We start from the raw sequence: 25,797 nt of genomic DNA, 5'->3' as shown, positions 1-25,797 counted from the left end.
ATATATCAGAAAGTCTGTTTGGACTTTCTTTGAATAAATAGTTTTACCAAATAATTTTTAATTATTATCCAATTAATTTTTACGTAATATTTCAACCCTAGATAGTCCTACACAACATTAGTGGTTGCGGAATTGAACTTGTGGTTTATAGTACATTTTGAAATTATCTTAATGAGGGGGGCTTGTTAGACAGGGTACTCTCAGAACAACTTTCATTGATAGAGAGCGGTTTGCAATACCATTTTTAATTAGCACGGAGAGAGCGTTCTGAGATAAAGCGGATATTCAATACTCGTATATAATATAATACTATATTATCGATCCATCATAACGAACTCTACTCATAAAAATCTAAATGAGTATTACTGCGCATTAACCCTTTGAAGTGCCGTTCAAATAAATTCCATTGTAGAAGATTGCTTTATACTACAAGTAGTATTGTATAGTTGTCTTAAAGTAGCTTTTAAGGAGAGAGTAGGGTTAGTTCGTGTAAAACAAGGCTAATTTTTTATAATTTTGATGAAACAGTTAAAATCTGTTTTAAAAACCAATTGTACATTGTAGCTTGCAGTACAAGAATATTCTGTGAAATTTTCAACGAGAAATATTAAAAACTACAGCAATCGCAATAATTATTTGAAAGTGTAAGGCAAGTAGGTTTATGGTGTCCCTCATCGCTAGTTGCTGGAACATCCGGAATCAAAAAATGAAAATTTTATAGTTAGGGGACCGTGTTGGCCAGGTAACGTAGGGGAGTTTTTTGAAATTTAAATATTTCCCTTTTTGGGAACACTTTGCGAAAAAACTTGGTTAATTTGTAAATTATGTATAAAAAAGTGTTAAAAACCTCAAAACGATCGGTGCAGCAGTTTTGAATGTATGAGGGGAATTCTTTGATCTGACGTTAAACGTTCATAACACAGCTATAAAAATTCTTTTCTAAAAAACTTCTCAATACTCATAATTTTGCTTCAGTCGACTTGAAATTTAGATTCAACATTCTTGAGATATTGTGCATTCATTTAAGACAAGAAATTTTAAAACCACCAAAGTCATTCTTTCTTTAGGTTATAGATTTTTGGTTATGAAAAACTAACTGATGTATAACTAATTTTTGCTCATTAACCCTTTGTAGTTCCGTAACTTTAATTAAAGATTGCATTTCTGTGAAATATACAGTTTTCAACCGCTTGAAAAGAGATGAGAATTTTCAAATTTCTTTTATATTTATTCGAATAGTAAGCATTCATACAATTCCTTATTTCTATTGAAAAAAGTGAAACATTCAATAATACAATTGTGTGCACAAATCAAAGGCTGCTTGGATTTTAAACAATTTTCATTTATTCAAATACTTGCTGCAGAGCAACTATACGAATAGTCGCAGAAAAACGACATTATATGATATTATTCGGTTAATATTCATACGAACGGTTACTAACTGGATATTCGAATAAACGGTTTTCAGGTTTTAGAATAATTTTAAGAGCCCTAATGTGTATATTCCAACAAATTCAAAAACCAATTTTTGCAGATTTAAAAAATTTAAAACCAGTTGTCTTAATCAACGTTTAACCCTTATAAGGTCTTTACTAAAAATAAACATTTATGACCTACTTATTATGTTGAAATTTTACTACATATTTACTGCATCGGAAAACTAGTTAATGCCGATCTTTTGTCAACTTATGTAGATAAAATCTACACATGTACATTGGGGTAAGTAAAAAAAATGAATGTGTTCTTTTTCGATTCGTACTCTGAAAAATTGCTTGATAGACACCTCTATGAAAGGCTCTCCAAGTATGAGCTCTTAATTATAACGAAAAGGTCCTCCGCCTAACGGGTTTCTATTTTTTTCTTATTATCAGATGGAAAAATGTATATCTCGATTCTAACTACTTCAAACAAAGTTCGTTTCATAACTTTTGTAGGAAATTCAATGCTTTATGAAAGTCACCCTAATGTACATAGTAGGGCAGATTTAAAAGCCGCTGGCATATATCAATATGTCCAATTTGTGTAATAAAAACATTAAATATGGGCATAAGTTTGTATGTGTACATATATATGAAAAGATGAGATCTCAGAGCTCTATAACATAGGTACCGATGTGCATTTATAAAATTTATAAATATGTGGGAAGTACATGGCTTGCAGCACGTGAATGCAACGACATTGTGCTCGTATATACAACTACAAATACATATGCATGTATGCAAGTTTCTCAAAAAGTCTCTAAAGCCTTACACCATCACCACATCGCTATTTTATCATTCACAACATCTGCAGAAAGCAAGCTCGGCTTCTCTCTGTGTTCTCACATATTAAGTTTAATAAACAAAGTCATTGATACACTGTTCGAAAATGAGCGTATATTCAATCGCTCAGAGAGTTACTCAATTAAAGTTTAGATTTTCGAACTTCCAAGCGCAGACAACAGCTTTGTACGAGATTAACTGCTATCACTTTTGCTCCCAACAACATCCTCGCTCTAAAAGCGACACAACAACCACTTCTCTGCCACACATCCAACCAAACCAACTTCCCGACATTGTTGAGGCCCTGAGTTCATTTGCAGAGTCAGCATGCTCCATAAGCGCAGCTGAGTTAAATATTATATTAGCTGGTTTCGAATGCTTTTTACTCGCATCGAACGTAAGTATAGATGTATGCATTTTATATATAAGCAGATCATTGGGGATTCTGTGTGGAGAATAAGTCAATATATAAAATATCTGCTACCTAGTAAGGGCATAAACAGTTTACTTTGAACTACGACACCAACTGGTTGCACAGTTCAGAATTAAGCCGCGCTTTCGTCTTCGCACAAGTTTACTGCTTGGTAGTGTCGGTGTTGGAAAAATACAGAAAAAAAATTAAATTAAAAACAATGTAAATTGCAAAAGTTGTCCAATTAAAATTTTGTGCTTATTAAAAAATGCTTCAAAACGAGTTTTTCGGTCTTAAAAAATTCTAATTAGAAAAATTTGTGTAAATTGTGCGACAGAAGGCAAAATACTAAAATTTTCCTTTAATTTGGGGAGATAAAAAAAACAATGAAATTCGAAATGATCTTAAGATCTTTTTACTTAAGTAAAAGCTGCAAATATTTAGAGGTGTTTTTTAAAGTTGTAAAAAAAAACTTTTTTTCCGTATAGAATGAAGGTTGATACATCATATGGTATTTGAACTAAGATTAAGTCATATATCACAATTTTCAATCTCTGAACTGAATATCAATAAAAATAAAAAAACTAAAATTTTATGTAAAATAATTACACAGCAACAGCAAAAAAATATTAATTTATTTCGGCACCTTATTTTAAATGTATTTTTAGTCAAATACAAAAAGCTAAGCAACTAAATACCTGAAAAAGCATTTATATATCTACAATGTATAATTTTTTTTTAGGATAACAAAAGTTTGAGCTTTTATAAATTATATGGAAAAAAACTCTTTTTCTTAAAAAATTAGGATTTTTTATAACAAAAAAATATTTATCCATTGAATAAAATATGATCGAAATATATATATTGTACTTGTTTAGTTTGCCACTTTTAAGTTAAAAATTCACATAACTAAATTAAAAAGTTTAAACTACAGAAACCTTAATCATTTTTAAATAAAATATGTTTAATAAAACCACAATTACACACAATTAATAATTACTTCTACGTAAAATTATTTAATAAAAAGAAATGATATAAACAATTAAAATAAATAAAATAAAGTTGTATCAATAAAGGAAAACATATAAATATTTAAAAAAATTTAATATATAAATATTTAAAAAAATTATATAAATATTAAATATAAAAAAAATTATTTCAAATTATTATTTTTACTTTCTTAAAAAATATTAATAATTTTTCTATGTTTATAAAGTCAAATAAAATTAATTTAAAAACATTACAATTTTAATAATAACTTCTACTTAAAATTATAAAATAAAAAAATTATTTATATATAAAAAATTAAAAAATTAAATTAAAATTTTATTAAAAAAAGGAAACAATATTGTTATTTTAATATATAATTATAACCAATAATATAAATATTTAATATTAAAAAAAGTAATTGTATAAAAATTAAAAAATAAAAATTTGTATTTTATATTATTATCTTTATTGTTAAAATCGCAATAATTTTAATAAAAATTAATTTGTAGTTACGGTTAGATTATTATAATATATAATTATAATTAATTATATACATTTTTAATATTGAAAAATTAATTATGTGAATATAAAATTTAAAAATTTTATTTTTATTTTTAAACGTCAAACTTTTTTTCGAAAAATTAAAATTTTTCATTTAAAATTATATTTTTATATTTTATATTTTTTTGTTCAAAATAAAATGTTTAATGTGTCGGAAAATTAAATTATGTTAGTTGATTAGTTGAAAAGGGTGGTCAAAAAGACGCCTGACCGCAAGCGGGAATAAATATTTTAGTATAATTTTATAAACGAATCCAGAATATATTTTTTTCGCGTACTAAAACTATATCGGTTGGTTACATTCACATTTATTTAGATAGAAAATTTTATTCCGAAAACAAAAGTTTAGGAAAAAAGTTATTGCCAATTTCTGGAGACAAATACGATAGAATACAATTCACAAATAAAAATGTTTTCATACAAGAACTTGGTTCCGATCGTTCAGTTTATATGGCACCTATGGTATATGCTATAGTGGTTCGATATCGGCGATTTCGACAAATGAGCGACGTCTGCAAAATTTCAGAGCGAAATCTTAAAAACTTAAGAACTAGTTTTCGTATCTATAGATAGATGAACAATTATAAACAGCAGATTAAATGTAACCTTTTGTTTTTAATTTTAATTATTCAAATGGACATTGATTTTATATTAATTGATGTATTGAGCGGAATTGAGGTTACTCCGTTGAGCTTGAAAAATATGTATGTATATAAAAACATTTATTCAAAATGCATAAATTTTTAATGCATGAACTGTCTCGTTCAAATTTAAATTGTTTAAATTAAATATTTATTTTACATATATATTTTTAAACAGTGATAAGCAGCTCAATTAAAATGTCGTTGTCTCAATGATTTATTTTTAAATTTTGAGATTGAATAATTTCTGATTTTGAGTGCCTGCTTGTAAATAAATATTTGTATTTTGACAATTAAAAATTATTGAACTTATAGGTAGATAGTATTTAATAATTGACAAAAAAAATTATTTAAATGCAATATTGTTTTTTGTAATGGAAGTCATTAATTGGAAAACATATTTATATAAGAATTCAAATGTGTTAATGAATTTAAAAAAATTGAACAAGAAAAAACGTTGCACCGAAGCTAGAATACCCTTCACAAATAAAAGGCTCTTTACAAGAACTTGATTCTGATCTGAAGAATTTCTTCGGAGATTGCATTAGTGCTTTAAACAATAACCCATGCCGTATTCCGTAAAGATACCACGTAAAATCAAAAAGTTTTCCATACAAGAACTTTACCGATCGGTGATTTTGTATGGCAGTTATTATAGCAGTCCGACAAATGAGAAGTTTAGTGGGGAGAAAAGGGCGTGTTCAAAATTTCAGTTCGATATCCGAAAACCTGAGAGACTAGTTCGCGTATATACGCACAGACCGACGGACATGGCTAAATCGACTCAGCTCGTCATGCTGATCATATAAGTATATTCATATATATTTTTTTTTAGGTTCTCTGACATTTCCTTCGGGGTGGTACTAACTTCGTGGCAAAAATATATAAAAAATATATTAATGTATGAATTATAATAAAAAAATGGCTTTTAAAAAATTAGTTAATAATCCAAAATAAATAAATATTGAAAACGTATTAATCTTTTTTTTATATTTAGTCGACCTCCACTTAATTTATACAATAGAAAATATAGACTCCTAACTTAATACTATATTAAAAACGCTTCAAAATAAACAATTAAACACTCGAGTACATATTTTTCCTCATTTACCCATTCGCTCATTTAGAGCACGTGCAAATTTGAGTTTGTTGACCAAGCCGGCAATTTAAATAAATATTTATTTCTATTATTACTAACCATATCTTTATATACATGAAAGTATATTTATTTGCAAAAAAATTAGCATACTATCTCCTACTGTTCGTAATGAATTCCGATATTCGAAAATATATCCCCGTTAAATGAAGCTGTAATGGTGCTAGAGCTAACATAGTGTATATGAAGAATTAAACAATAATTAATTTTTAAAACAACTGAATAAATATTTATATTGATTAATGGAAGAGCTTCTAATAATAATTAATTTGAATAATGGATCAATTGTGTTTTAGAAAATGCTTAATTCTACGAAATTATTTTCTGCGCGATTCGAAATGTAATTTTTTTCCTCTAATAATTAAATGGGATATATAAAATTTTCAATTCTCTCTTCTTAAATAGAAAACATTATAAGTTGTTATAAAAATCTAGAGTCTGGAATAAAACCTACCGCAATTTTATACGTTTCACGAGAAAATTCGTTAACTAAACTTGTGAAACGGCGTTAAGCTTTTGGCCACATACATACCATTTATTAATAGTTTTCTGTTGATTAACTTGTATATTAAATAATTTTTATACTTTGAACAAGGTATATTAAGTTTACTACGAAATTTGTAACACCCAGAAGGAAACCCTATAAAATACATATGCATATGTAAGGGTGTTTTTTTTAGAGGTATAGAACTTTAAATTGCAATAAAACAACGATGGATTATTCGATTGACATGAATTTTATTTATCCGAAATATAATCTTGTGGCATCGTATATCGGCAATAATACGGCGAATGCTGTCTTCCAAATGGTTGAGCGTTTGTGGCTTATGCGCATAGACCAATGACTTTACATAACCCCACAGAAAGTAGTTCAGCGTTGTTAAATTACAAGATCTTGGAAGCCAATTCACAGGTGCAAAACGTGAAATTAGGCGGTCACCAAACGTGTCTTTCAATAAATCGATTGCTCATGGACATGTACAATTCAGGAATGAAAAAGTTAGTAATCATGGCTCTATACCGATCACCATTGGCCATCATCGTTTTTGAAGAAATACGGACCAATGATTCCACCAGCCCATAAAGCGCACAAAACAGTCAGTTTTTCTGGATGTAACGGTGTTTCGACATACACTTGAGGATTAGCTTCACGTAGCCATTCAACCAGAAGTGCGCTTCATCGCATCATACGATAAAATGAACGTAGTGCGTAGTACGTATTTGCAAACGTTGTTCAGGCGTGAGTCTATTCATGATGATTTGCTAAACCAAACTGAGAATAAATTACTTGACAGCTGTTAAATCGGTCGCCATCTTGAACAGTAATGTCAACTTAAAGTTCTATACCTCGAAAAAACACCCTTTTTAATTGATCCGCATGACGAGCTGAGCCGATTTAGCCATGTCCATCTGTCTGTATATACGTGAACTAGAGTTGGAGATATCAATCTGAAATTTTGCACAGGGCCTTTTCTCCCCAAGAAGCTGCACATTTGTCGGACCACGATCCAAATAAAGTTCTTGTATACAATATTTTTTATTTGTGTATATCGCTTTGGTACAACTTTTTCTTGATTTTCTTAAATTACTCAACTTTTGAATTTTTTATTTTTATTAATACTCCACAAAAATGAATTTAAACTCTGCTCATTTGTTTCAAAAATATTTTATTATTTACTAAATTTTCCACTTGTAAAATTCATATTACAAGTATATTGACCAGACATAAATTAAATTTTTGTTTGTAAACAATAATTGAAATATATTTGTATATAGTTAACTATATGACCAGTTCAGCTAGTATTGCTTAGCGTGTGGGCAATTTTCAATCATGCAAGCTTACGTCAGTTTTTGTTTATCGATATTTGATTTTTAATGAACAGCTGACTACACACGTGAAATTTGTGAAACAAATACTTAAAATGTTGAATTGAAACACGCAAGATATTGCATGATAGGTGTGAATAACTGAACTATGTAATCAATATGGTGTCAAGATTGTGAGCTCTCAATAACCAATAGTAATATATTATATGTAGGTATGATGCATTTAAGATAAATCTATAAATAGTCAATCAGACGAAATGTTGAAAATGCAACTATCACAAAGCAACGATTAAATTTCGAAAATAAAACTGGTTTTTTAATCGGTATTCCGAACAGCACACATTCTCGTAGCAGAAATATGGAAATAGTTCTCCATTTGGAGGCTGGCACAACATAACTTACTAATCCTAGAATTGCTCTGTACTAAAAACAGCAGTTAATCCAACCAACTATAAATTATTGCATTCTTGAGATATCGTAATTTCTCTTCGCCCAAATGGTAGTTTTTGATACTTATACAGTATTCTCCCGACTTAGACAGCAACATATGAAAGCTTTTTATAGTAGTTAAGTGGTTTTTGATGTGGAATACTGTGAAATAACTTTGGATCATTATCCATAATATGACAATGTATACCGAAAGCTGCTTAAGAACATGTCAATTATCCCAGAAGCCGACAGATGGCACAAAATTATATCTTTAAAATGTAAATTATTTTTTGTACTCTCGACAGAGGGTATTAAGTTTGCCACATATACCTATATATATGATCAGCGTGACGAGCTGAGTCGGTTTAGCCATATCCGTTTGTACTATATGTCCATCTTTATATACACAAACTAGTCTCTCAGTTTTTAAAATCTGAAATTTGCACAGGGCCTTTTCTCTCCAAGAGGCTGCTCATTTGTCAGAGTTGCCGATATCGGACTACAATACAAGTAGCATATAGCTGCTATAGAAACTGAACGGTCAGAATCAAGTTCTTGCAAGAAAAACTTTGTTATTTGTAAAGGGTATTGTAGCTTCGGCGCAACCGAAATTAACTTTATGGCTTGTTTTATGATTTATTTTGTTAGTCGTTTGAATAAAGAAGTTGATAAATTTATCATTTTATTGGTGACATTAATGTATATTGCCATATTCTGTTAGTTTTACTTCAATATTATGATTTGATTTACACACTATGTATTATATAAGGTAAGGCAAATGCGAAAAACGGTCAGTTAGGATTTTACAAAACTCAAAATGACGCTAACTAATCCAGCATATGTAATTTATGCTGGTTGCTTGTTCTATTCGCCACTCTCCACATTTTTGCCAAGTTGATTAGAACTATTAAGATAGCTTTTTTAAATAAAGCAAAGCAAAAAACTTTAATTTTTGGTTTGGTTCGAAAATAAAAAGTATAAACTTATCAAGTAGTGTTTATTTGAATATTAAAGTAAAATTTTACCAATTTTAAATACATATACGTATATATATGACTTTGTAGCTGGTTTCAACAATATTTTAATATATATATATATATATATATATATATATAATATGTTTAATTTATCATGTTCACACAGGTTCATAATAGCTTAATTTTTTGATAACTAGTTTTCAATTTTAATTCTTTTTTCAATCTGTTTTTATTCAAATTTCATAAAATAGCAACTATGTTGACTAGTGTAACTGAATTTTCTAATTAATATTATGATAATTTATTTTAAAAAGACAATTTACTTATTTATTAGTTTATTTAAAAAAATTAGAGAAATAATGAGGTTTTAGTTCAGTATATTTTAATAAAATTAAAATAATATACAATATGTTGACTAGTGTAAATGAATTTAAGTGTTAATTTTACAATAATTAATTTTAAAAATTGTTAAAACATAGAAACAAAAATTGTTAAAAAATGCAATTTTTATTTAAATTAAAAAAAAGGCGACTATGTTGACTGGTGTACATCAATTGTTGAGTTAATTTTATTATAATTTATAACTAAGAATATGTTAGTACAGAAAAACTGAGGCTTTAGTATAGTTTTTCCATTTTTACACTTAATATTAAGTAGAATATGTTGACTAGTGTAATTGAAATTGTGTGTAAATTTTACAAAAATTAACATAAAAGAATATTAAGAAAAATATCAATTGTTGTCGATTGGGTATTACAACATATGTCTTATATATATGTATGTATCATTACCATAAATATTGTAGATGTTCTCTGAGTTTCATTATGATATGTGAGGTATACGATAAGTTCAAAAATCCTTATAGTAGTATATTGGTATAAGAAGTATTGATTTGATTTTATCCATTTTATACAATTGGGCTGTTATCTTAAATATATTCTTTCCGAATTTCAATACTAGACGTCACAGATTGACCGATATTTTCCCCAAAATGCCAACCAAAAATAATAATTTGTTGACTAGTGTAATTAAAACTATACAAAATTATGAAATTAGATCTTTTATAGACAAGCAATTGCTCCACTTCAGCTTATTATCATAAAAGTAAAGAGGTAGGCCACTAGCACACCGTTTTTCAAACATTTTAAGAGTGTCATAAATAATTCGAATATTATAAGTTTACAATTCGTGTGCGAGTTCAAGTTTGTTTAATTTATTGTTATTGCTGGTTTTCTATTCTTCTTTTTATTATTTTACATAGCGCCTTCGCCAAGTTGTATCTGTTTCATTCCAATGTCAAGGTTGGCATTTGTTAGCCAATGCGGGGAAATTCCATATAAGTAAATAACTAGCAAACAGGCAATCATTTTTGTATCAGAGCCATAGACAGAGGCTCTTAAAAATTTATTTCATAGAAATTGTGCATCACTAATCATAATAATCTACTATAGCGACGCGCATTAATGTCGACCCAATTAGTCAGCCCCTCACTTTAGTGCGCAATTTTACGCAAATTTTTTTAATCTTGCAAAAAATTTAAATAAATAATGAAAATGAAAGATAACGATAAATGAAAATCGTTTTGAAGCATTTATCATAAAAACATAGAAAAAAATATATAAGTATGTATATATTAATGCGCAGTTAAACTCAATCATATTTTATCCATAAACAATTAATTTGAAATTACAGTGATTAAATAAAAACAATTAAAAAATACACGGAACAACAGCAACAAATTATAAAAATTAAAATACTGCAAAATGAGTAAGTAATTGTGCAATTAACTGATTAACTGTTGGATAAATTGTCAACCCTATTATTGTGCGGCAAAAAATAAGTGTGTATAGATTGTGAAGGGATTTTCTCAGAATGAATATTTATATACGCAATTATTTTATTGAATATATTTACTTGTATGAATATATGTGTTAAGAGCGGAAAGCACATTACCAACACGTTGTGGATTTAACACTTTTAATTAACATTTTCTGTGCTTGGAAAGTTATTAAATAACCCTTTCAGCGATCAACAGAGTTTCCGAAGGTTGAAAATTTTATCGTACTGGAATTATAAAAATCATGCTACAAGAATGTATGTATTGTTCGAAAACTACGCATATCACAAGTTGCATTTCAAAGATTTATAATTAATCTTCTTAGAACCAAGGGGTTTTCAGAGATTGAAAATAGTTTTTGTTTAGTGAAATATAAGGTTTAGTAAAAGAAATGCATTATTTTTGCATTGAATAGAAGGTTTTAATTACCATAGTTATAATGATTCGATTTAGTTGAAGTCTGCACCGTTTTGTTCGATAACTTACTGGGATTATAAAGGTAATGTCATCACGCCACTCCCATGCAAACCGTCGTCCCGATTGGCAAAAAACTGGGACAGTCTATTTTCACAAGCTTCTCTTGAATTTTTCACGAGCAATATAAATCGCCATAGACAGGAAGAGGTAGTGATCAGGTGATATCAGATCCAAACTATAAGGTAGTTATATAAGAATATCCCAACCAAGCTGCCAGAGCTTCTGGCTAGTCTCTATCGATGAGTGTGACCTGATGTTGTGCTAATGGAACACAATTCATCTCCTATTGGACAAAGCTGAAGGCTTCTGCCAATCCCAACAAATAAATAACAAAACCTTCCTCATCGTCAGTTTTGGCTTAGCTGCCGTCTGCAACGGTATTCAACCATGACCGTTGTCGCTTCACGTTGTCGCCAGTGACCCTGTTTTTATTACCAGTATCCATCCGCTTTAGGAGTGGATCGATTTTGACAACATTCAGCAGCGATTCGCAGATGGAAATTCTGTACATGATGTCGTCGTATGAACCCGATCATATTTTTGTATCCAACCTTATTTAATTGATTTCAAATGGTTTTTTTCGCCATCTCCTAGGCAATCGAAATAATGCTTACATACGGTCAGATTCGATGATTTCCATTTTTTATCGATATTTTTGACAATTGGCTTTTCAGAGTGTGGGCATCTTTAATACCAAAAATTTCTCAACGGAATAGACGAAACCAAAATTGTGCATGAATGACTCCTACAGTATCAGGACCATAAACTCACATTCACTTAGAATGTAGCCACTTGGCTTGAAATAAGGCGTTTTTCTATTTTTGTCCATCTTTGACATATTTTCAAATAATACTCAAGTCAAGCAATCACAAAACTGTCCGAGAGGTGTTTTAGTACGAAATCTAATGCCATATTGCGTAACACAATGACGCTTATACAAAGCAAACAGATATACCGATTACTAAAGCTACCTAATACTACCTAAAAAATAATGGATTTCTAGACCTAATATTAAACTATGTAATACCAAAACGTCCCCAAAACACAACACAAAAACATAAAATACCTTGTTTTCGCGACCATTAAGTTGAGTGTTGGCAACATTGAATCGAAAACATATTTTTAACCCTTTGATTTTATTACGTTACCTCCTTCCATCTATTCTACAGTTTAATTAATTAAACATATTAGTAACCACATTTTAAATTCGTACTTGTGAAGTTGCTCTCAATCAACCTCGATACTTACAGCGTTAATAGTTTTTTGTTTTTTCAAACTCACTCTACAAATTACATGTGATGAATTGTTGTACTAGTCTCCCCATTTTCTTCTTATATTTTATACCGAAGTAACTCATATTAGCTCAGTCATCTAATATGTGATGTACATGAAAGCCCTTAAATGACCTTAATTTTGGTGTACTCTTTTAAATAGTTTGTTGGATTTACACAAACAAATTAGACTCTTTCATTAGTTTAATTAGCTGCGCAAAGTTCAAATGATTTTTTTTATCTGACTTTGTGTTATGTTCAAGTTAACGAGATTGGTGAAGAAAGGCGGAAACCAGTTTTTCCCAGCAACATTACCAAAGGCCGAACATTAAATGACGACACAGCATTTTTCTGTTGAGAGAGACATGAACAGTTCATTATAAATATAAATCAACTGCAATTGAGACACAAATTTATAACTTTGGCCTATATATACAATGACAGAGTATCAAAATCAATATCACTAATTAACACGTCTAACTAACTGTCAAGTTGTTTTAAATCATAACGAAAAAAAGTAAACAATTTATCGCAGAATAATTTCAGAAATATTAATGTTCAGTTATGCATCTCCAAAACGATGGAAATACGTCGCCAGTCGTTTAAAATTTGTAATACTCAGAGCTAAAAAAAAAACATTTCGATCTTGAACGGAATAGGGTCAAAAAAAGATCTTGCAAACTGTCTGACTTTCTAAGAGAACCGCCTGAATATCTCAAATTGCGGAACAAGCAATCACCAAGCTTCAAACGTTTTTTGACCAGAACAACCTTTTCATAATTCATCTCACAGTGCGATCAGCTTCCAAAACTTTAAACGCATTGTTCTCGAAACACTGTTTTGAGAGTCGGCGAAGAAATTTTATCCGAAATGACTGGGCCGATCGATTTGAAATGTTCACACGACCTTCGTAGATACACATATCTGCCAATAATTGAAAGAATAAGATTTTTGATAACAATTTCGAATTTCCATGCACTCTGAAATGTAAATTTTGTCACCAAAAACTACTGTTTTTTGGGAAGCCCTCATTTTGTCAAAAATCAAAATTTTGACTAATCCTTTGATTATTACCTGTTTTGTCTAATGTCGTAATTAATTTTTTTTTGGTTTTTGTATTTGAGATAGTTTTGAGCAGAAAAATTTTTTTGTAGATCGGAATCACGAAAAATGCATTTTTGCTGATCGCAAGTATAAGTTAAGGTAAAATGAGAGGATTATGCAGAATCCAGTAACCATGAAACAAATTTAAAAGAAATTGGGCTTCCATTTAGTGTTCCCGAGAAATAACCTGCGACAACTTTGTTCGAGTTTACAAATATCGTATAAGATTGCATGATGAGTTGTATGAGCTTTATGATGACATAAGCAAAGCTGACTGATTTAAAAATCAGTGTTTCCTTTTATAATATTTAAAGCGGTTTTAGCCATGGACATTCCTGCTTTACTGTGGAAAGAAAGACCAAATGGGTAAGAACTTCATTTTTCTTAGAGTAGAAATATGCATACAGTTTCCCAACTTCCGGTATATAGTAGGAACGAAAATATTAGCAGAAGTACTTTAGCACTTACGGCATACCATGAAAACATGATAACTCGCGACATCAGCTAGCTTATCTGAGAACCTTCTAAGTTGCACTTGACTTAGAGCTTTCGTGCCAGTGACATAAAGAGGTCAAACAATATAGTTTCTATGAAGTTCAGTCTGCACCTTTTCACCATACGCACTACCCATAGCCCATGGTACAAGGTCTATCAAAAAGGTATTCATATTTTTATGACTTTAGTAATCTACATCTCGCGTTGTATTGTATAATTTTGATCGGGAAACGTTATATGGCGTTATAAAGATAAGAATTTGTACTTAAAAAAACTTCTCAGACAGTGTTGTGATTGATTGGTTCGGTATTTTTTGAGCACACTTCACAGATGGACACTAGCAAAGAAAACATACTAAACATTTTACAGTTTTTCTTCAATTAAAGAGAAAACGCAAGTTAGGCCCTGAAAATGTGAATAATATTCACCTCAAGAGAAGCTTATGAAAATCGAATAGGCCCGTTTTTGACATGAGACCAACCTAATTTGTCCATAATTATGATCTGCTAGCAGCGGCGGCCCACTCATGGATTTCTTTTTACAAGATCTAATATTTTCGGCGCCGTATTCCATTTATGCCCTCTCTTAAACCTACTAAATGTTTATGGTCTGACGATTTGATCTGTTTACTAGATCTACTGGTAGATAATAAAGCTTCGGGAGGGTCAGGAGTAGGATAGAGCTTTTGTAAAACACCATTTGAAGTGTATTTAGAGGGAAAATGCGGCAAATAATTTTTACTTCGGCAAATATTTAACTCAAATTACATTAGGCTGACTTCGGTATTAGTAGATTAGCTTTACAGCCTACTAGCTCCTCTACATCTCGACAGCTAGACAAAAAAATTAAATAGAAAAATACGAGTACTGCGGAGAGCATAAGTATGTAAATTGAATATTGAATATATGCATTTCTTGCAAAAATAGCAAATACTTTTTCTACAAGTTCTATCTCGATTATATCGCTAAGTTCATCTTATATTTTCCAGGGATCCCAACAATGCTCTCCGATGTCACCGAACTGCCCTCCGTGCAACTGGGCGAGTACACGCTGCAATTTGAATTGGGCGAACCTACAGAGCGTGCCAAGGAAGTAGCCCTAAGGGAGTTACGTGAAACACCAGAAAATAAAGAAGCGGCGACTAAAGAATTAAGACAGTTATTGGAAGGTAAAACTAAAATAATTATTTGGCTAATTAAAGTAATGACGTTAAATATAAGCAATGTAGTAAAATAGGACTAGTAATGGAATAATTTTTAGAATTTTTATTTCAAAGCAAAAAACATTGCTTAATCAAGAGAGTGTTTTTAACTTCTTTTCCGTATTTAATTATTGATTTTTACCGCTTATTCGTCAAATAAACAATAAGCATAAAATTTCACACAAGTTGCTTTTAAATTATAAAAAGCGGAAAAAATTTAATTGTTGTTACATAATACTTACAACTTGCTGCTACAGGCAGACCGTGAAATAATAAATAAATATTTGCAAGTTTACATTTGAACTATGAACTCCTACATATTTACATATGTATGTGTAAATAAATTCCATAATTGTCACTAAATAACTGAGAATTTAATTATATTTTATTTCTAAGCTTTCTACTTCTAGCATAACTTAAATGGTATTTGCAAATATTGTCATAGCAATTACTATACAGAAAAGCGTTTTGTGTGATTGTAATTTACAGTTGACATGCGAATGTTATTTGACTTCCTGCAACTTCAAAACTTCCAAAATTCTCAGACAAACTTTTTTCCTCACACAGTTTTAATATAATAATAATATAATAAATATTTTTTAATAAAAAAGTACACCTGAGATACACAAACAAGTACAGTATTACCCACCTAATTGACCCAACTAAAATATAATTAAACAAATGGAGCTTAATAATAGGTCAAAGGTAAATCCATTATTTTTGCAACAAATTGAATTTGAAATGAAAGTTTCTACAAAACTTTCATCATACAAGTAGACAAGAAGAGATAGTAACTAGTTGGTGCCAGATCTTAAAGGTGGCTGCAAAAAAACTCTCAGCTAAGCTCTTGGAGCTTCTGACGAGTTATGAAAAACAATTCCTCTCCTATTCGCCTAAGCTGACCGCATCCTGATACTACATCCTGATTACTACAGATGGTCCAATTGTTTACAATATAGCTCCGAATTTCCATTTTTGGTAGTTTGGCCGTAGAGGAGCTCCTCAAAGTAAATGATTCCTTACCAATACCACCAAACACATAGCCCTTCATTCCTGGCCGTCAATACTGACTTGGCCACCATCTCGATTCAGCAGCGATTCACAGATAGAAATTGGGTCCATCAAGTTTTTTTGCCTTAATTCGAGTGGAGATTGTTTAACTCCTGGTCAATACATAGAAACAGAGCTTTCTTTACGGTCGATCTCGACGATTTCCATTCTTTTCTCGACATTTTCAACACTTAGCCTTCCAACAATACCGGAACGGAATCGACAAAACCAAAACTTTTCACGCTACAGGATCAGGACCACAAACACTCTTCACATTTACAGCCGTCTGGCTTGCATTTTCGCCTTTATGTAAAGTATTGCGTAATTTTTCTTTGCTGGTGTCCATATTTGACGCGTCTTTAAACAAGACTGAATTAAGCAATCCCAAAAAAAATAAAAAGTTTTTTTAAGTCCTAAATTCTATTTTTTTTGCGCCATCGCACTTGTAGAACCCGAAATACAGATTCCTAAAGCCTACTATTGTATTTAAAAAGAATGGATTTATTTTTACTAGACCTTATAAAAAAGCAATTGCAAAATTGAGAAAAGAACAATTTTTCTAAATTCTGTGTATGAGCAAATTCTATGTGTGTATAAAAGCTCCAGATATTGAAAACTAAACTAGTTTACCCAAATAGTTGCTCCAAGTCAATGCTTTTAATTTTAAGCTCTTAATTTTTTTTATTCACATGTTCATACTACAGCACTAACAGTTTCTCTCTCTTTATATTAAATAATCTGTTGATTTTTGTCGTATGGGCTTGAACCGTTAATTGCTTATTCGCATAAACGCGATCCTACCTAGCTTTCGAAAACTGTGTATTTCTTACTTACCTTTCTACCTAGGTCTTATTTTGTACCTAGCCATTAGCTTATCAGCGTTTTATATCCTAAATAGCATTAATTGGTGTACATCCTGTTTGTTGTAAAACTGGATAATTATGTATACAACGTTAGTGCTCTCTCATGATTAATTAATATTAATATATTCAGGAAAGTAAGGGATTTATTTATCATATGGATAATTAAATATATGTTTTATAATTTTATTCTAATATTCTTATGAGTCTATTTTCGACTTATTTGTCCCAATATTCTTTACCATGCCATACTATATTACAATATTTGCTGAAACAACAAATATTTCAGCAGATATACACATATGCTATATATATCCGCCTTGAAATATATCTGCGAAGATTGTGGCCTTGCTTGGACTCTACTCCGTGCCAAATTTCGTGAAGATACTTTGTCAGATAAAAAAGTTTTCGATAGAAGAAGTTTATTTTGATTATTCAGTTTGTATGGCAGCTATATGCTACAGTGGTCCGCTATCGGCGGTTCCGACAAATGTGCAGCTTCTTGGGGAGAAAAGAAGGTGTGTAAAATTTATGATTGATATATCCAAAACTGAGAGACTAGTTTGCGTATATACAGACGGACGGACAGACGGACATGGCTAAATCAACTCCGCTCATCATGCTAATCATTTGTGTATAGATTTTATAGAGTCTCCGGCGTTTACTTCTGGTGTTACAAACTTCGTGGCAAACTTAATATACCCTGTTCAGTGTATAAAAATGTACTTCTCCTATGTTGCGGCCAAAGTGCTTTTTCACTAACATTCGAGGCTAATTATTATTATTAGGCTAATAAATGCACACCGAAATCAACTCCTCAGTTACTATAGTTTTGATTAAGCCGTCAATGTAAATTCGATTCACCAGCAAATGTAATGATTTTTTTTTAATTATTCCTAATTATTTTGACAACATATTTTGCTCGTTTCCCATTTTTGTCACTTTTCAATTCAAAAATGCCCAATTATCAAATGCAAGAGCAAGCCTACATAATATTTTCCCAAAACTCTCAATAAAATAAAAGCACCGTCTTACATAATTTTGAAAATATGATGTCCTGTTAATTTTTGCTCTTAATTGCGTTTCCACTGTTTGAAGGTCACAGTAAAACGAACTATCTTTCAGAACTTAAAAAAATGTTAAATTTTTATACCCATAACATGATTTTTAATGATATATGCTTTTAGAGTATAACTGCCATTCAAACTGGCCGATGAAAATCAAGATATACATACAATATATCTCCATAGAAGATCTTTTTTTCTCATCAAGTAACCTTAATGCGATTTGAAAATTGTTTGTAACAAACAACGTGGCGTGAAAAAACTATCGTTGCACGGTTTTGTTTTCAGAATTATTTATCTATATACAAGGTGTGTTCAAAGGAAACGGTAAATTCTGAATTTTTTTGAGAAGTTCTTATTTATACATCAATATCTATTTCGTCCCTTTCAAAGTAATCCCCCTCTTTCTTCGATTCTGACTTGATCTTATCAATTGTGGCAAAACGCTTTCCTTTCATTGGTTTTTTCAGTTTTGGGAATCAGAAAAAGTCGCAGGGAACCAAATCTTGTGAATACGGTGGTTGTGATGTAATTACGATTTTGTTTTTGACTCCTTAGCGATACTTTGTGACATTGCTTTTGCTCAAAATTTAGCAATTTCGGAACAAACTTCGCTGCCACATGTTTTATGCCCAAAACATTGCAGAAAATTGAATGGCATAAGCCGATTGATATGGCAACATTCTCTGAACTTCCTTAATAGTGCTTCGATGATTTTCAAGAACAATTTTTTTCACTGTTTCGATGTTTTCTTCGCTTGTTAGCGTGGTCGCACCTCCAGGATGCTCATCGTCATCAACATCTTCTCGGCCTTCTGTAAAGCGCTTGTAACATTTATAAACACTTTTTTGAGACAACATTGCAAGTGCCTTGGAGCACTTTCTTCCGTTTTTAACGCAAATGTATTAAATTTTGCCATTTCCTTCAAAAGTCAAAAATCGAAGACCACACAAAAACGGGTTTAATTTTTTCTGTTGTGAAAAACAAACTACTAATCGAAATTGGCTCCTAATGCAAGCACATGATAAACATATGTGTCCGATTATAACAAAAACAAAATATCGATAATCTAATGTACACAGCCTGCGAAAAATCAAAATTTACCTTTTCCTCCACCTCGTAGTTGCTTTAAGAAATTCACCTGTGAAGGGTATTATAGCTTCGGTGCAGCCGATGTTAACAGTTTTTCTTATATCTAATAAGAAGGGTAAAAAACTTAGAATATATTTATTAGAAATTAATGTAAGTATCTTCCATGAAACATAACGGGATCTACGAGACCTGCTTGCGGAATCGTGATTATATATTATATATCTACATAAAGTTGTCCGTTCAATAAAACTCTTTCAATACAAACCCATATTTCGGTTCAAGGTCACTTTATGCCCACATCAGTTTTATCAGAAAACGGAAAATCCCTATATATATATATATACAAACATAGTATAAATAAATGCCGTAAAATGTATGTCTCACTTAATTTTCTCTGCTTAAAGCACAAAGACAATGTTTTTTAGAGAGTTGAAGGTCACGACGATGAGTTGCTCAGTAAAGGGCTATGATTGTATTAAAAGTTGTCGCAATTATTTTCAGGGTAAACATCTCGCATGGGAAGCAGCACATGTAAACCGCGCACAAAAACAAATATCTCCCAATGTATTTAAACATATTGCGATTGTGTAATAAAAAGCGGTATGCAATACACCTGCACACGAATGTAAATATGTATAGGTATGCAAGTCAGTGTCAACTCATTGCTGAATCAGTATCAAAAGTGTCATTATTATCATCACGGCCACAGCTAGAGGCATTTTTTTACAAACATTCCCTGATTTCCACTCGTCATCATCACTATGGTGCTGTCATAAAGTTATATTGCTTTATTTTGTTTTGACTTTTTTCGCACACACCTTTTTATGTTTGTATATATACATATGTATGTAGGTATGTGCTGTAGAGGAAGCACCTTAACACACATGCGTTCTCCAATGCTAAAATAAGCGGAACCAAGTTACCATTTTTTGTGCAAATTTTAATTACCCAGTAGACAAAACAGAATGTTATTTTTTGAGGAATAATACATAACATTGTTTTACGCGCACATTTTTAATGTGTGCTTATGTATATCCCTAATCAATTATTAATGGAGTTTTGAATTCCTTTTCCTTTTATTTATTTATTTTTATTTATTTTCGATGTTTGTTGTTCGGCAATTGATTTCCTGTGTAAAGCACGACAGCTGTTTATTGTTTACAAATAATAAACAATAAGTTAGGTTAGGTTATTATTGCAATGAAGAACGCAATATTTGACTACCATAATATTTAAATACAACGTAAAAGCTAAATATGTTTAGATTTACTTGTACCTAATGATACATTTTTGTATCCATCCTAACTACATACTAAACTCAAATAGTTTTTTATATTTTGAAAATTTTTATGTTTTTTGAGAGATGGCGACACTGTTCCACAATATGTTACCAACTATTTATATTCAAATATTTTCATGAACTACTATGAACTACTGATTTTGCACTATTTGCATTTTTTGTTGGGTGGCAACTCTATTTGAGAACTCATATGTATCAATAAGCATAACTGAAGATTTTCCCAAAATCTTTCTTAAACTCTCTTTATATGCGGACACATTTTGTAGTAGATATTTGTTAAAAAATAGCTACGTACGTTCAATGCTAGATAAATAATGTCTAACCCTGCTTTCAACAGGATCAAGCCACTTTGTGATCAATTTCCATAACAGTTGACTCTACGTTACGGGTATTTATCCAGATTTTATCTACCAAGGGCTGTTATTTCAGCGATCTAACCCTGTTTGGATCAGTAAGTAGTAGTAGTCACTTCGTGATAAGTATAGCTAACGATCTGGCAGGAAAAGGTTTTTTAGCCCCGCTATCAATGGGAATGAGTCAGAGGTCCGCTCTCTTTGTGCGTTCTATTATTGAATAAATTGGGCTCGCGGAAGCTTGGCCAGCGCTGAGCTACCATTAGTTTTAGCACTGTTGTAAGATCATCTCTGCCCAAAGTGGATCGCAGGCTCTCCGGCCTCAGTATATATATAACCATACACTGGTTATAAATCCGAATGATAGGGCGACTCGAAGAAATTTTGCAAGCTTTTGTTTTTACCTACAGCTTTCTTTTTCCATGTTAAATAAATTTTTTTTTCTGTACGTAAGGTCACATATGGGAACTACAAGGAAGGAACATAGTCTATACAATAAAACTCCAGTAGTTTTTGTTACAGATTTTGTTACAAAAATTTTTACAAAATCTTAGGTTGCTATTTACTCAATATCTATGTTACAACACCAAATATTAAAATACCAATATAAAAAAAAATTTTATAAAACTCTTAAGCTATACGGAGATTTTAGTCTTGGACAATATTCTATGCCAAATTTCGTAAAGCTAATTTGTTAAACAAAAATGTTTTCAATACAAGGACTTGATTTGATCAATTATTTATTATATTTATTTTAATTTGTATGGCAGCTACATACATAAATATGTAGTGTTCAATACCGGCGGTTGATCGATATCTTAAGAACTGAGGGACAACTTCCAGTTAACATACCTTGTTCAAGTTATAAAAATACGTTATTTTTTTGGTAGTAATAAGTAATTGCTTTACATGGGGAAAGCACTTCCGACGGAGTTTTACTCCTTTAGTCATCTAGAAGAGTCAATTTGTGCTAAAACCTCAAAATTTGTATTTTTTAACTCAGGAGTTTATCATAGCTAAAATATATTATCTTCTTCCCTTGCAGCCCAGACAGACTTGCTCTACCCAAAGGACAATGATGAATGGCTAGTGCGATTCTTGCGGCCCTGCAAATACTACCCGGAAAGTGCGCGTGATTTGGTAAGGAAAAATGACAAAATTAAAATGAGGCTATTCACGAGATACTCAACAGACATAACAACTGTTGCATTGAAAGTAATCTTAAAACACTCGTATGCATGTAATCAAAAAGACTAATGACTAGTTATGCGAAACAGAAATATATAACTAGTGTAATCAGGCAATCCAGCCACAAACAAGCGAACTAACAACTTGAATACCTAAAATTAATATTATTTTTAATTACATACTCTGCCATGGCACCCGCTCATTATGTTATTATTTTCAGATCAAACGATACTACGCGTTCAAACAGAAGCACGCCAACGTCTATGACGGCCTTACGCCGAGCAAAGAGGCAAACATTTTCGAGCACAACATACTCACAGTCTTTCCGAATCGCGATCAATGCGGTCGGCGTATCTTGTTACTCGAGCTGGGCAGTAAGTACTACTCATTACAATTGTTTTTGCTTTCGGTTAGTAAAACTAAATATTTAATTTTCTAACGCCGCAGAACGCTGGAAGCACAAGCAAGTCACACTCGATGAGGTCTTCAAGGGCGCTGTACTCTTTCTTGAGGCTGCTATGTTAGAGCCGGAGACACAAATTTGTGGCGCCATTGTGATATTCGATATGGACGGCCTGAGCTTGCAACAGACCTGGCAATTTACGCCGCCCTTCGCTAAGCGTATTGTCGACTGGCTGCAAGATTCCGTGCCGCTACGTGTCAAGGCCATACACATTGTTAATCAGCCGAAGATTTTCAATGTTGTCTTTGCGCTCTTCAAGCCATTCTTGCGTGAGAAACTGCGTTCGCGTATCTATTTCCACGGCAACGACCGCGACTCGCTGCACAAACACATCTCGCCCAAATGCTTGCCAGCCACCTATGGTGGCGATTTGGAGTTGAAACGCGTCGACGGCAGTCAGTGGTATGAATTGCTGTTGTTGTGCGATAAGGAGTATGTGGCGATAAACTCGTATGGGTATAAAAAGAAGTAAACGGCTGTGGGAGTGTAGGGTAAATGACGTGAATTTCGGGTAAAAATTGTGTATAATTCCTGCTATGTTGCCAATTTTCTGGAAATATTGTAGAACAAAATCTACTACAAATCAAAAAAAAAAAAATACATTTCAAATTTATTTATACATATTTCCAAGTTGCTTAAGTGATAATAATTATAAATTTGAAAATAGCTTTAAGTTAAATGTATTTAAGCTGTGGATCAGAGATTTTGAAAAAAGTATAAAAAGTCCGGCAACTCAAAAACTGTAAGAAAATCGTTTAAAAGCATTTCCGTACTTAAATACTTATATACATAAAGATTAAATTTATTAGTTTTTTGCAATTTTCTTAAGTAACATTTTTGGAATTCGGAAAACTAAAAATCCAAAAATAAAAAACTTATTTTGTATAAAATATTTAATAGATTAGAAAAACTTTATTTTAGGGCTAACAGGTATAGTTATAGTATTTTTTCTTTAGCTGCATTTGAAATGTGAAAAAATTAAATAAAACACATTTAATTATAAATCAATAATACTTTTTTCCCCCAAAACGAAATTTTGTTACACAACTTAAAATGAAATTTTTAAAAAATCTTTTCTAAACAATTTATTTGTATTAAATACAATGCATTCCACAAATTTTTTAAAATTTTGTCTGTACTGCAGTATAAATAAAAATAAAAAATCTTGAAATAAATTAATAAAGAATTTAAGAATATATTTATCTTGGTCTTTCTTTATCGAATATTTCAAAGAGGTATTGTACAGGTCGAGTAAGAAAAAATCCATTATTTACCAAAATCTTCGAGTCCAACCATTTGGAACCATTTAAATAAGACTGGATACAAAATTAAGCTCGAATCCCAGCCGGCGGAATAAGTGACGAAACCAGGATTGACGGTCAGTAATTTTTTGTGTTTGGTGGAATTGACAGGGAATTATCTACTATGAGCTGGTCGCCAATGGCCAAACTATTCGGACCTGTACTGTCAAGGAAGAAAGCAATCGCCCAAAACTGGTGAGCTTTCGCCAATAAAAGAGGAACTGGGCTGAGGTACCGACGTCAGGTCTGGACCTGTCACTAAGTGATTACTACCTGTCCCTATGAAGCATAATTTTACTAGTGAAAAATTCTCATCAGTGCAAAAATAATGGATTTCCGAAAATCATGTTTGGAGTATTGTCTATAACATATATTGGGTCATCCACTAAGTAATTTCGTTTTTTTTCGTACAATTGAAACACAATTTTTTTTTTGTGTAAAATATTTTATGAAATCTTATATATTTATAGATGATTTGCATCCACCAACGACTTTATTTTATCCATTGGCATCAAGAGGCCTTCCGGGACGTGGTGCATCCTCAAAATCGTAATTGCCGGAACGAAATTTTGCAAACCAATTTTGGCATTGGCATTCGGTCAACACATCTTCTCCATACACATCATATAATATAATTTTCTCCTTGCTTGCAAATGGCTCCAAACAATCTTAACACTTTTAGAATATTATAATTGAAATATTTAAAATACGAAAATTATATTATCCAAAAAGTTTAACTATGAATAATTCCCAATATTCATTCCGATCTTAGGTTACGTTAGCTGGCTGATCCTAAAATATGGCAGAGGAATAGAATAGAGTCATATGTGATTTCAGATAAAAACTCCTGTAGTTGGATATTAACTCTCCACAAAGAGCCTTGAACCTTTTACAAATTTGACTAGGTGCTTATATGCGCTTTCTCACTTGGATGTAGGAAAGTGTGAGATCAGAGGTATTTCAGCCTTGAACTAGCAAAGACGGAATATTTAAGAAGGAAGTGTTGAAATGATCTATCTCATACTCTTCCGGGCAGCTTGTACAACTGACATCCAGTAAAGTTTTCTTTCCAAATAATCATGAAGTAAGTCGATGCTAGAGATCGGGAGTCGGGACATCCCGTCATTAGTTTCGTACGGTCAGCGAGCTCAAGGGCTAATATCGCCGCCCTACTATCATAGTCACCACTCTGGAATAGGGTGTGATTCGGAGCTGTAGATCTACTGATACTTTAATTGCAGCCACTTCCGCTTGAAAGACCGTGCAATGATAGGGAAGTCTGAACTTGGAGTTGATAGATATTTCCCCAAAACGCCTTGATCCATCCGTAAAATAACTCACCGTTCTTCTACTTCAACAACTTATTTCCTTCCATGCCTCCCTCCAAGAGATATGAGCATAGAAATGACTGCCAGGGCTAGGCTAGGCGACGAGATTATTCAAATCCCCATCTTACTGTATTTAAGTTTACGTAAATCACTGAATTG

General features: G+C 31.6%; 1 protein-coding gene across 5 annotated transcripts in view; it reads left to right on the top strand.

Moving 5' to 3' along the window:
* Nucleotides 1-24,207, top strand: part of LOC106614851 (alpha-tocopherol transfer protein-like) — a 32,944-nt gene extending 8,737 nt beyond the window's left edge. For 3 of the 5 annotated variants that reach the window (XM_014230775.3, XM_014230771.3, XM_014230770.3), the window contains exons 3-6: nt 15,427-15,606; nt 22,404-22,498; nt 22,767-22,920; nt 22,994-24,207. In XM_014230775.3, coding sequence (XP_014086250.1) covers nt 15,438-15,606; nt 22,404-22,498; nt 22,767-22,920; nt 22,994-23,481 — 906 coding nt within the window. In that variant the 5' untranslated portion in view covers nt 15,427-15,437 and the 3' untranslated portion in view covers nt 23,482-24,207. Of the gene's footprint in view, nt 1-2,764; nt 2,896-10,898; nt 11,022-15,426; nt 15,607-22,403; nt 22,499-22,766; nt 22,921-22,993 lie in introns of those variants that run through there. The other 2 variants (XM_014230774.3, XM_070106766.1) reach the window with 2 other exon arrangements.
* Nucleotides 24,208-25,797: the final 1,590 nt, after the last annotated feature.

Source organism: Bactrocera oleae, chromosome 3, assembly GCF_042242935.1.
Source record: "Bactrocera oleae isolate idBacOlea1 chromosome 3, idBacOlea1, whole genome shotgun sequence".
Lineage (NCBI taxonomy): Eukaryota > Metazoa > Arthropoda > Insecta > Diptera > Tephritidae > Bactrocera > Bactrocera oleae.
This window is presented reverse-complemented; position numbering and strand designations above follow the sequence as displayed.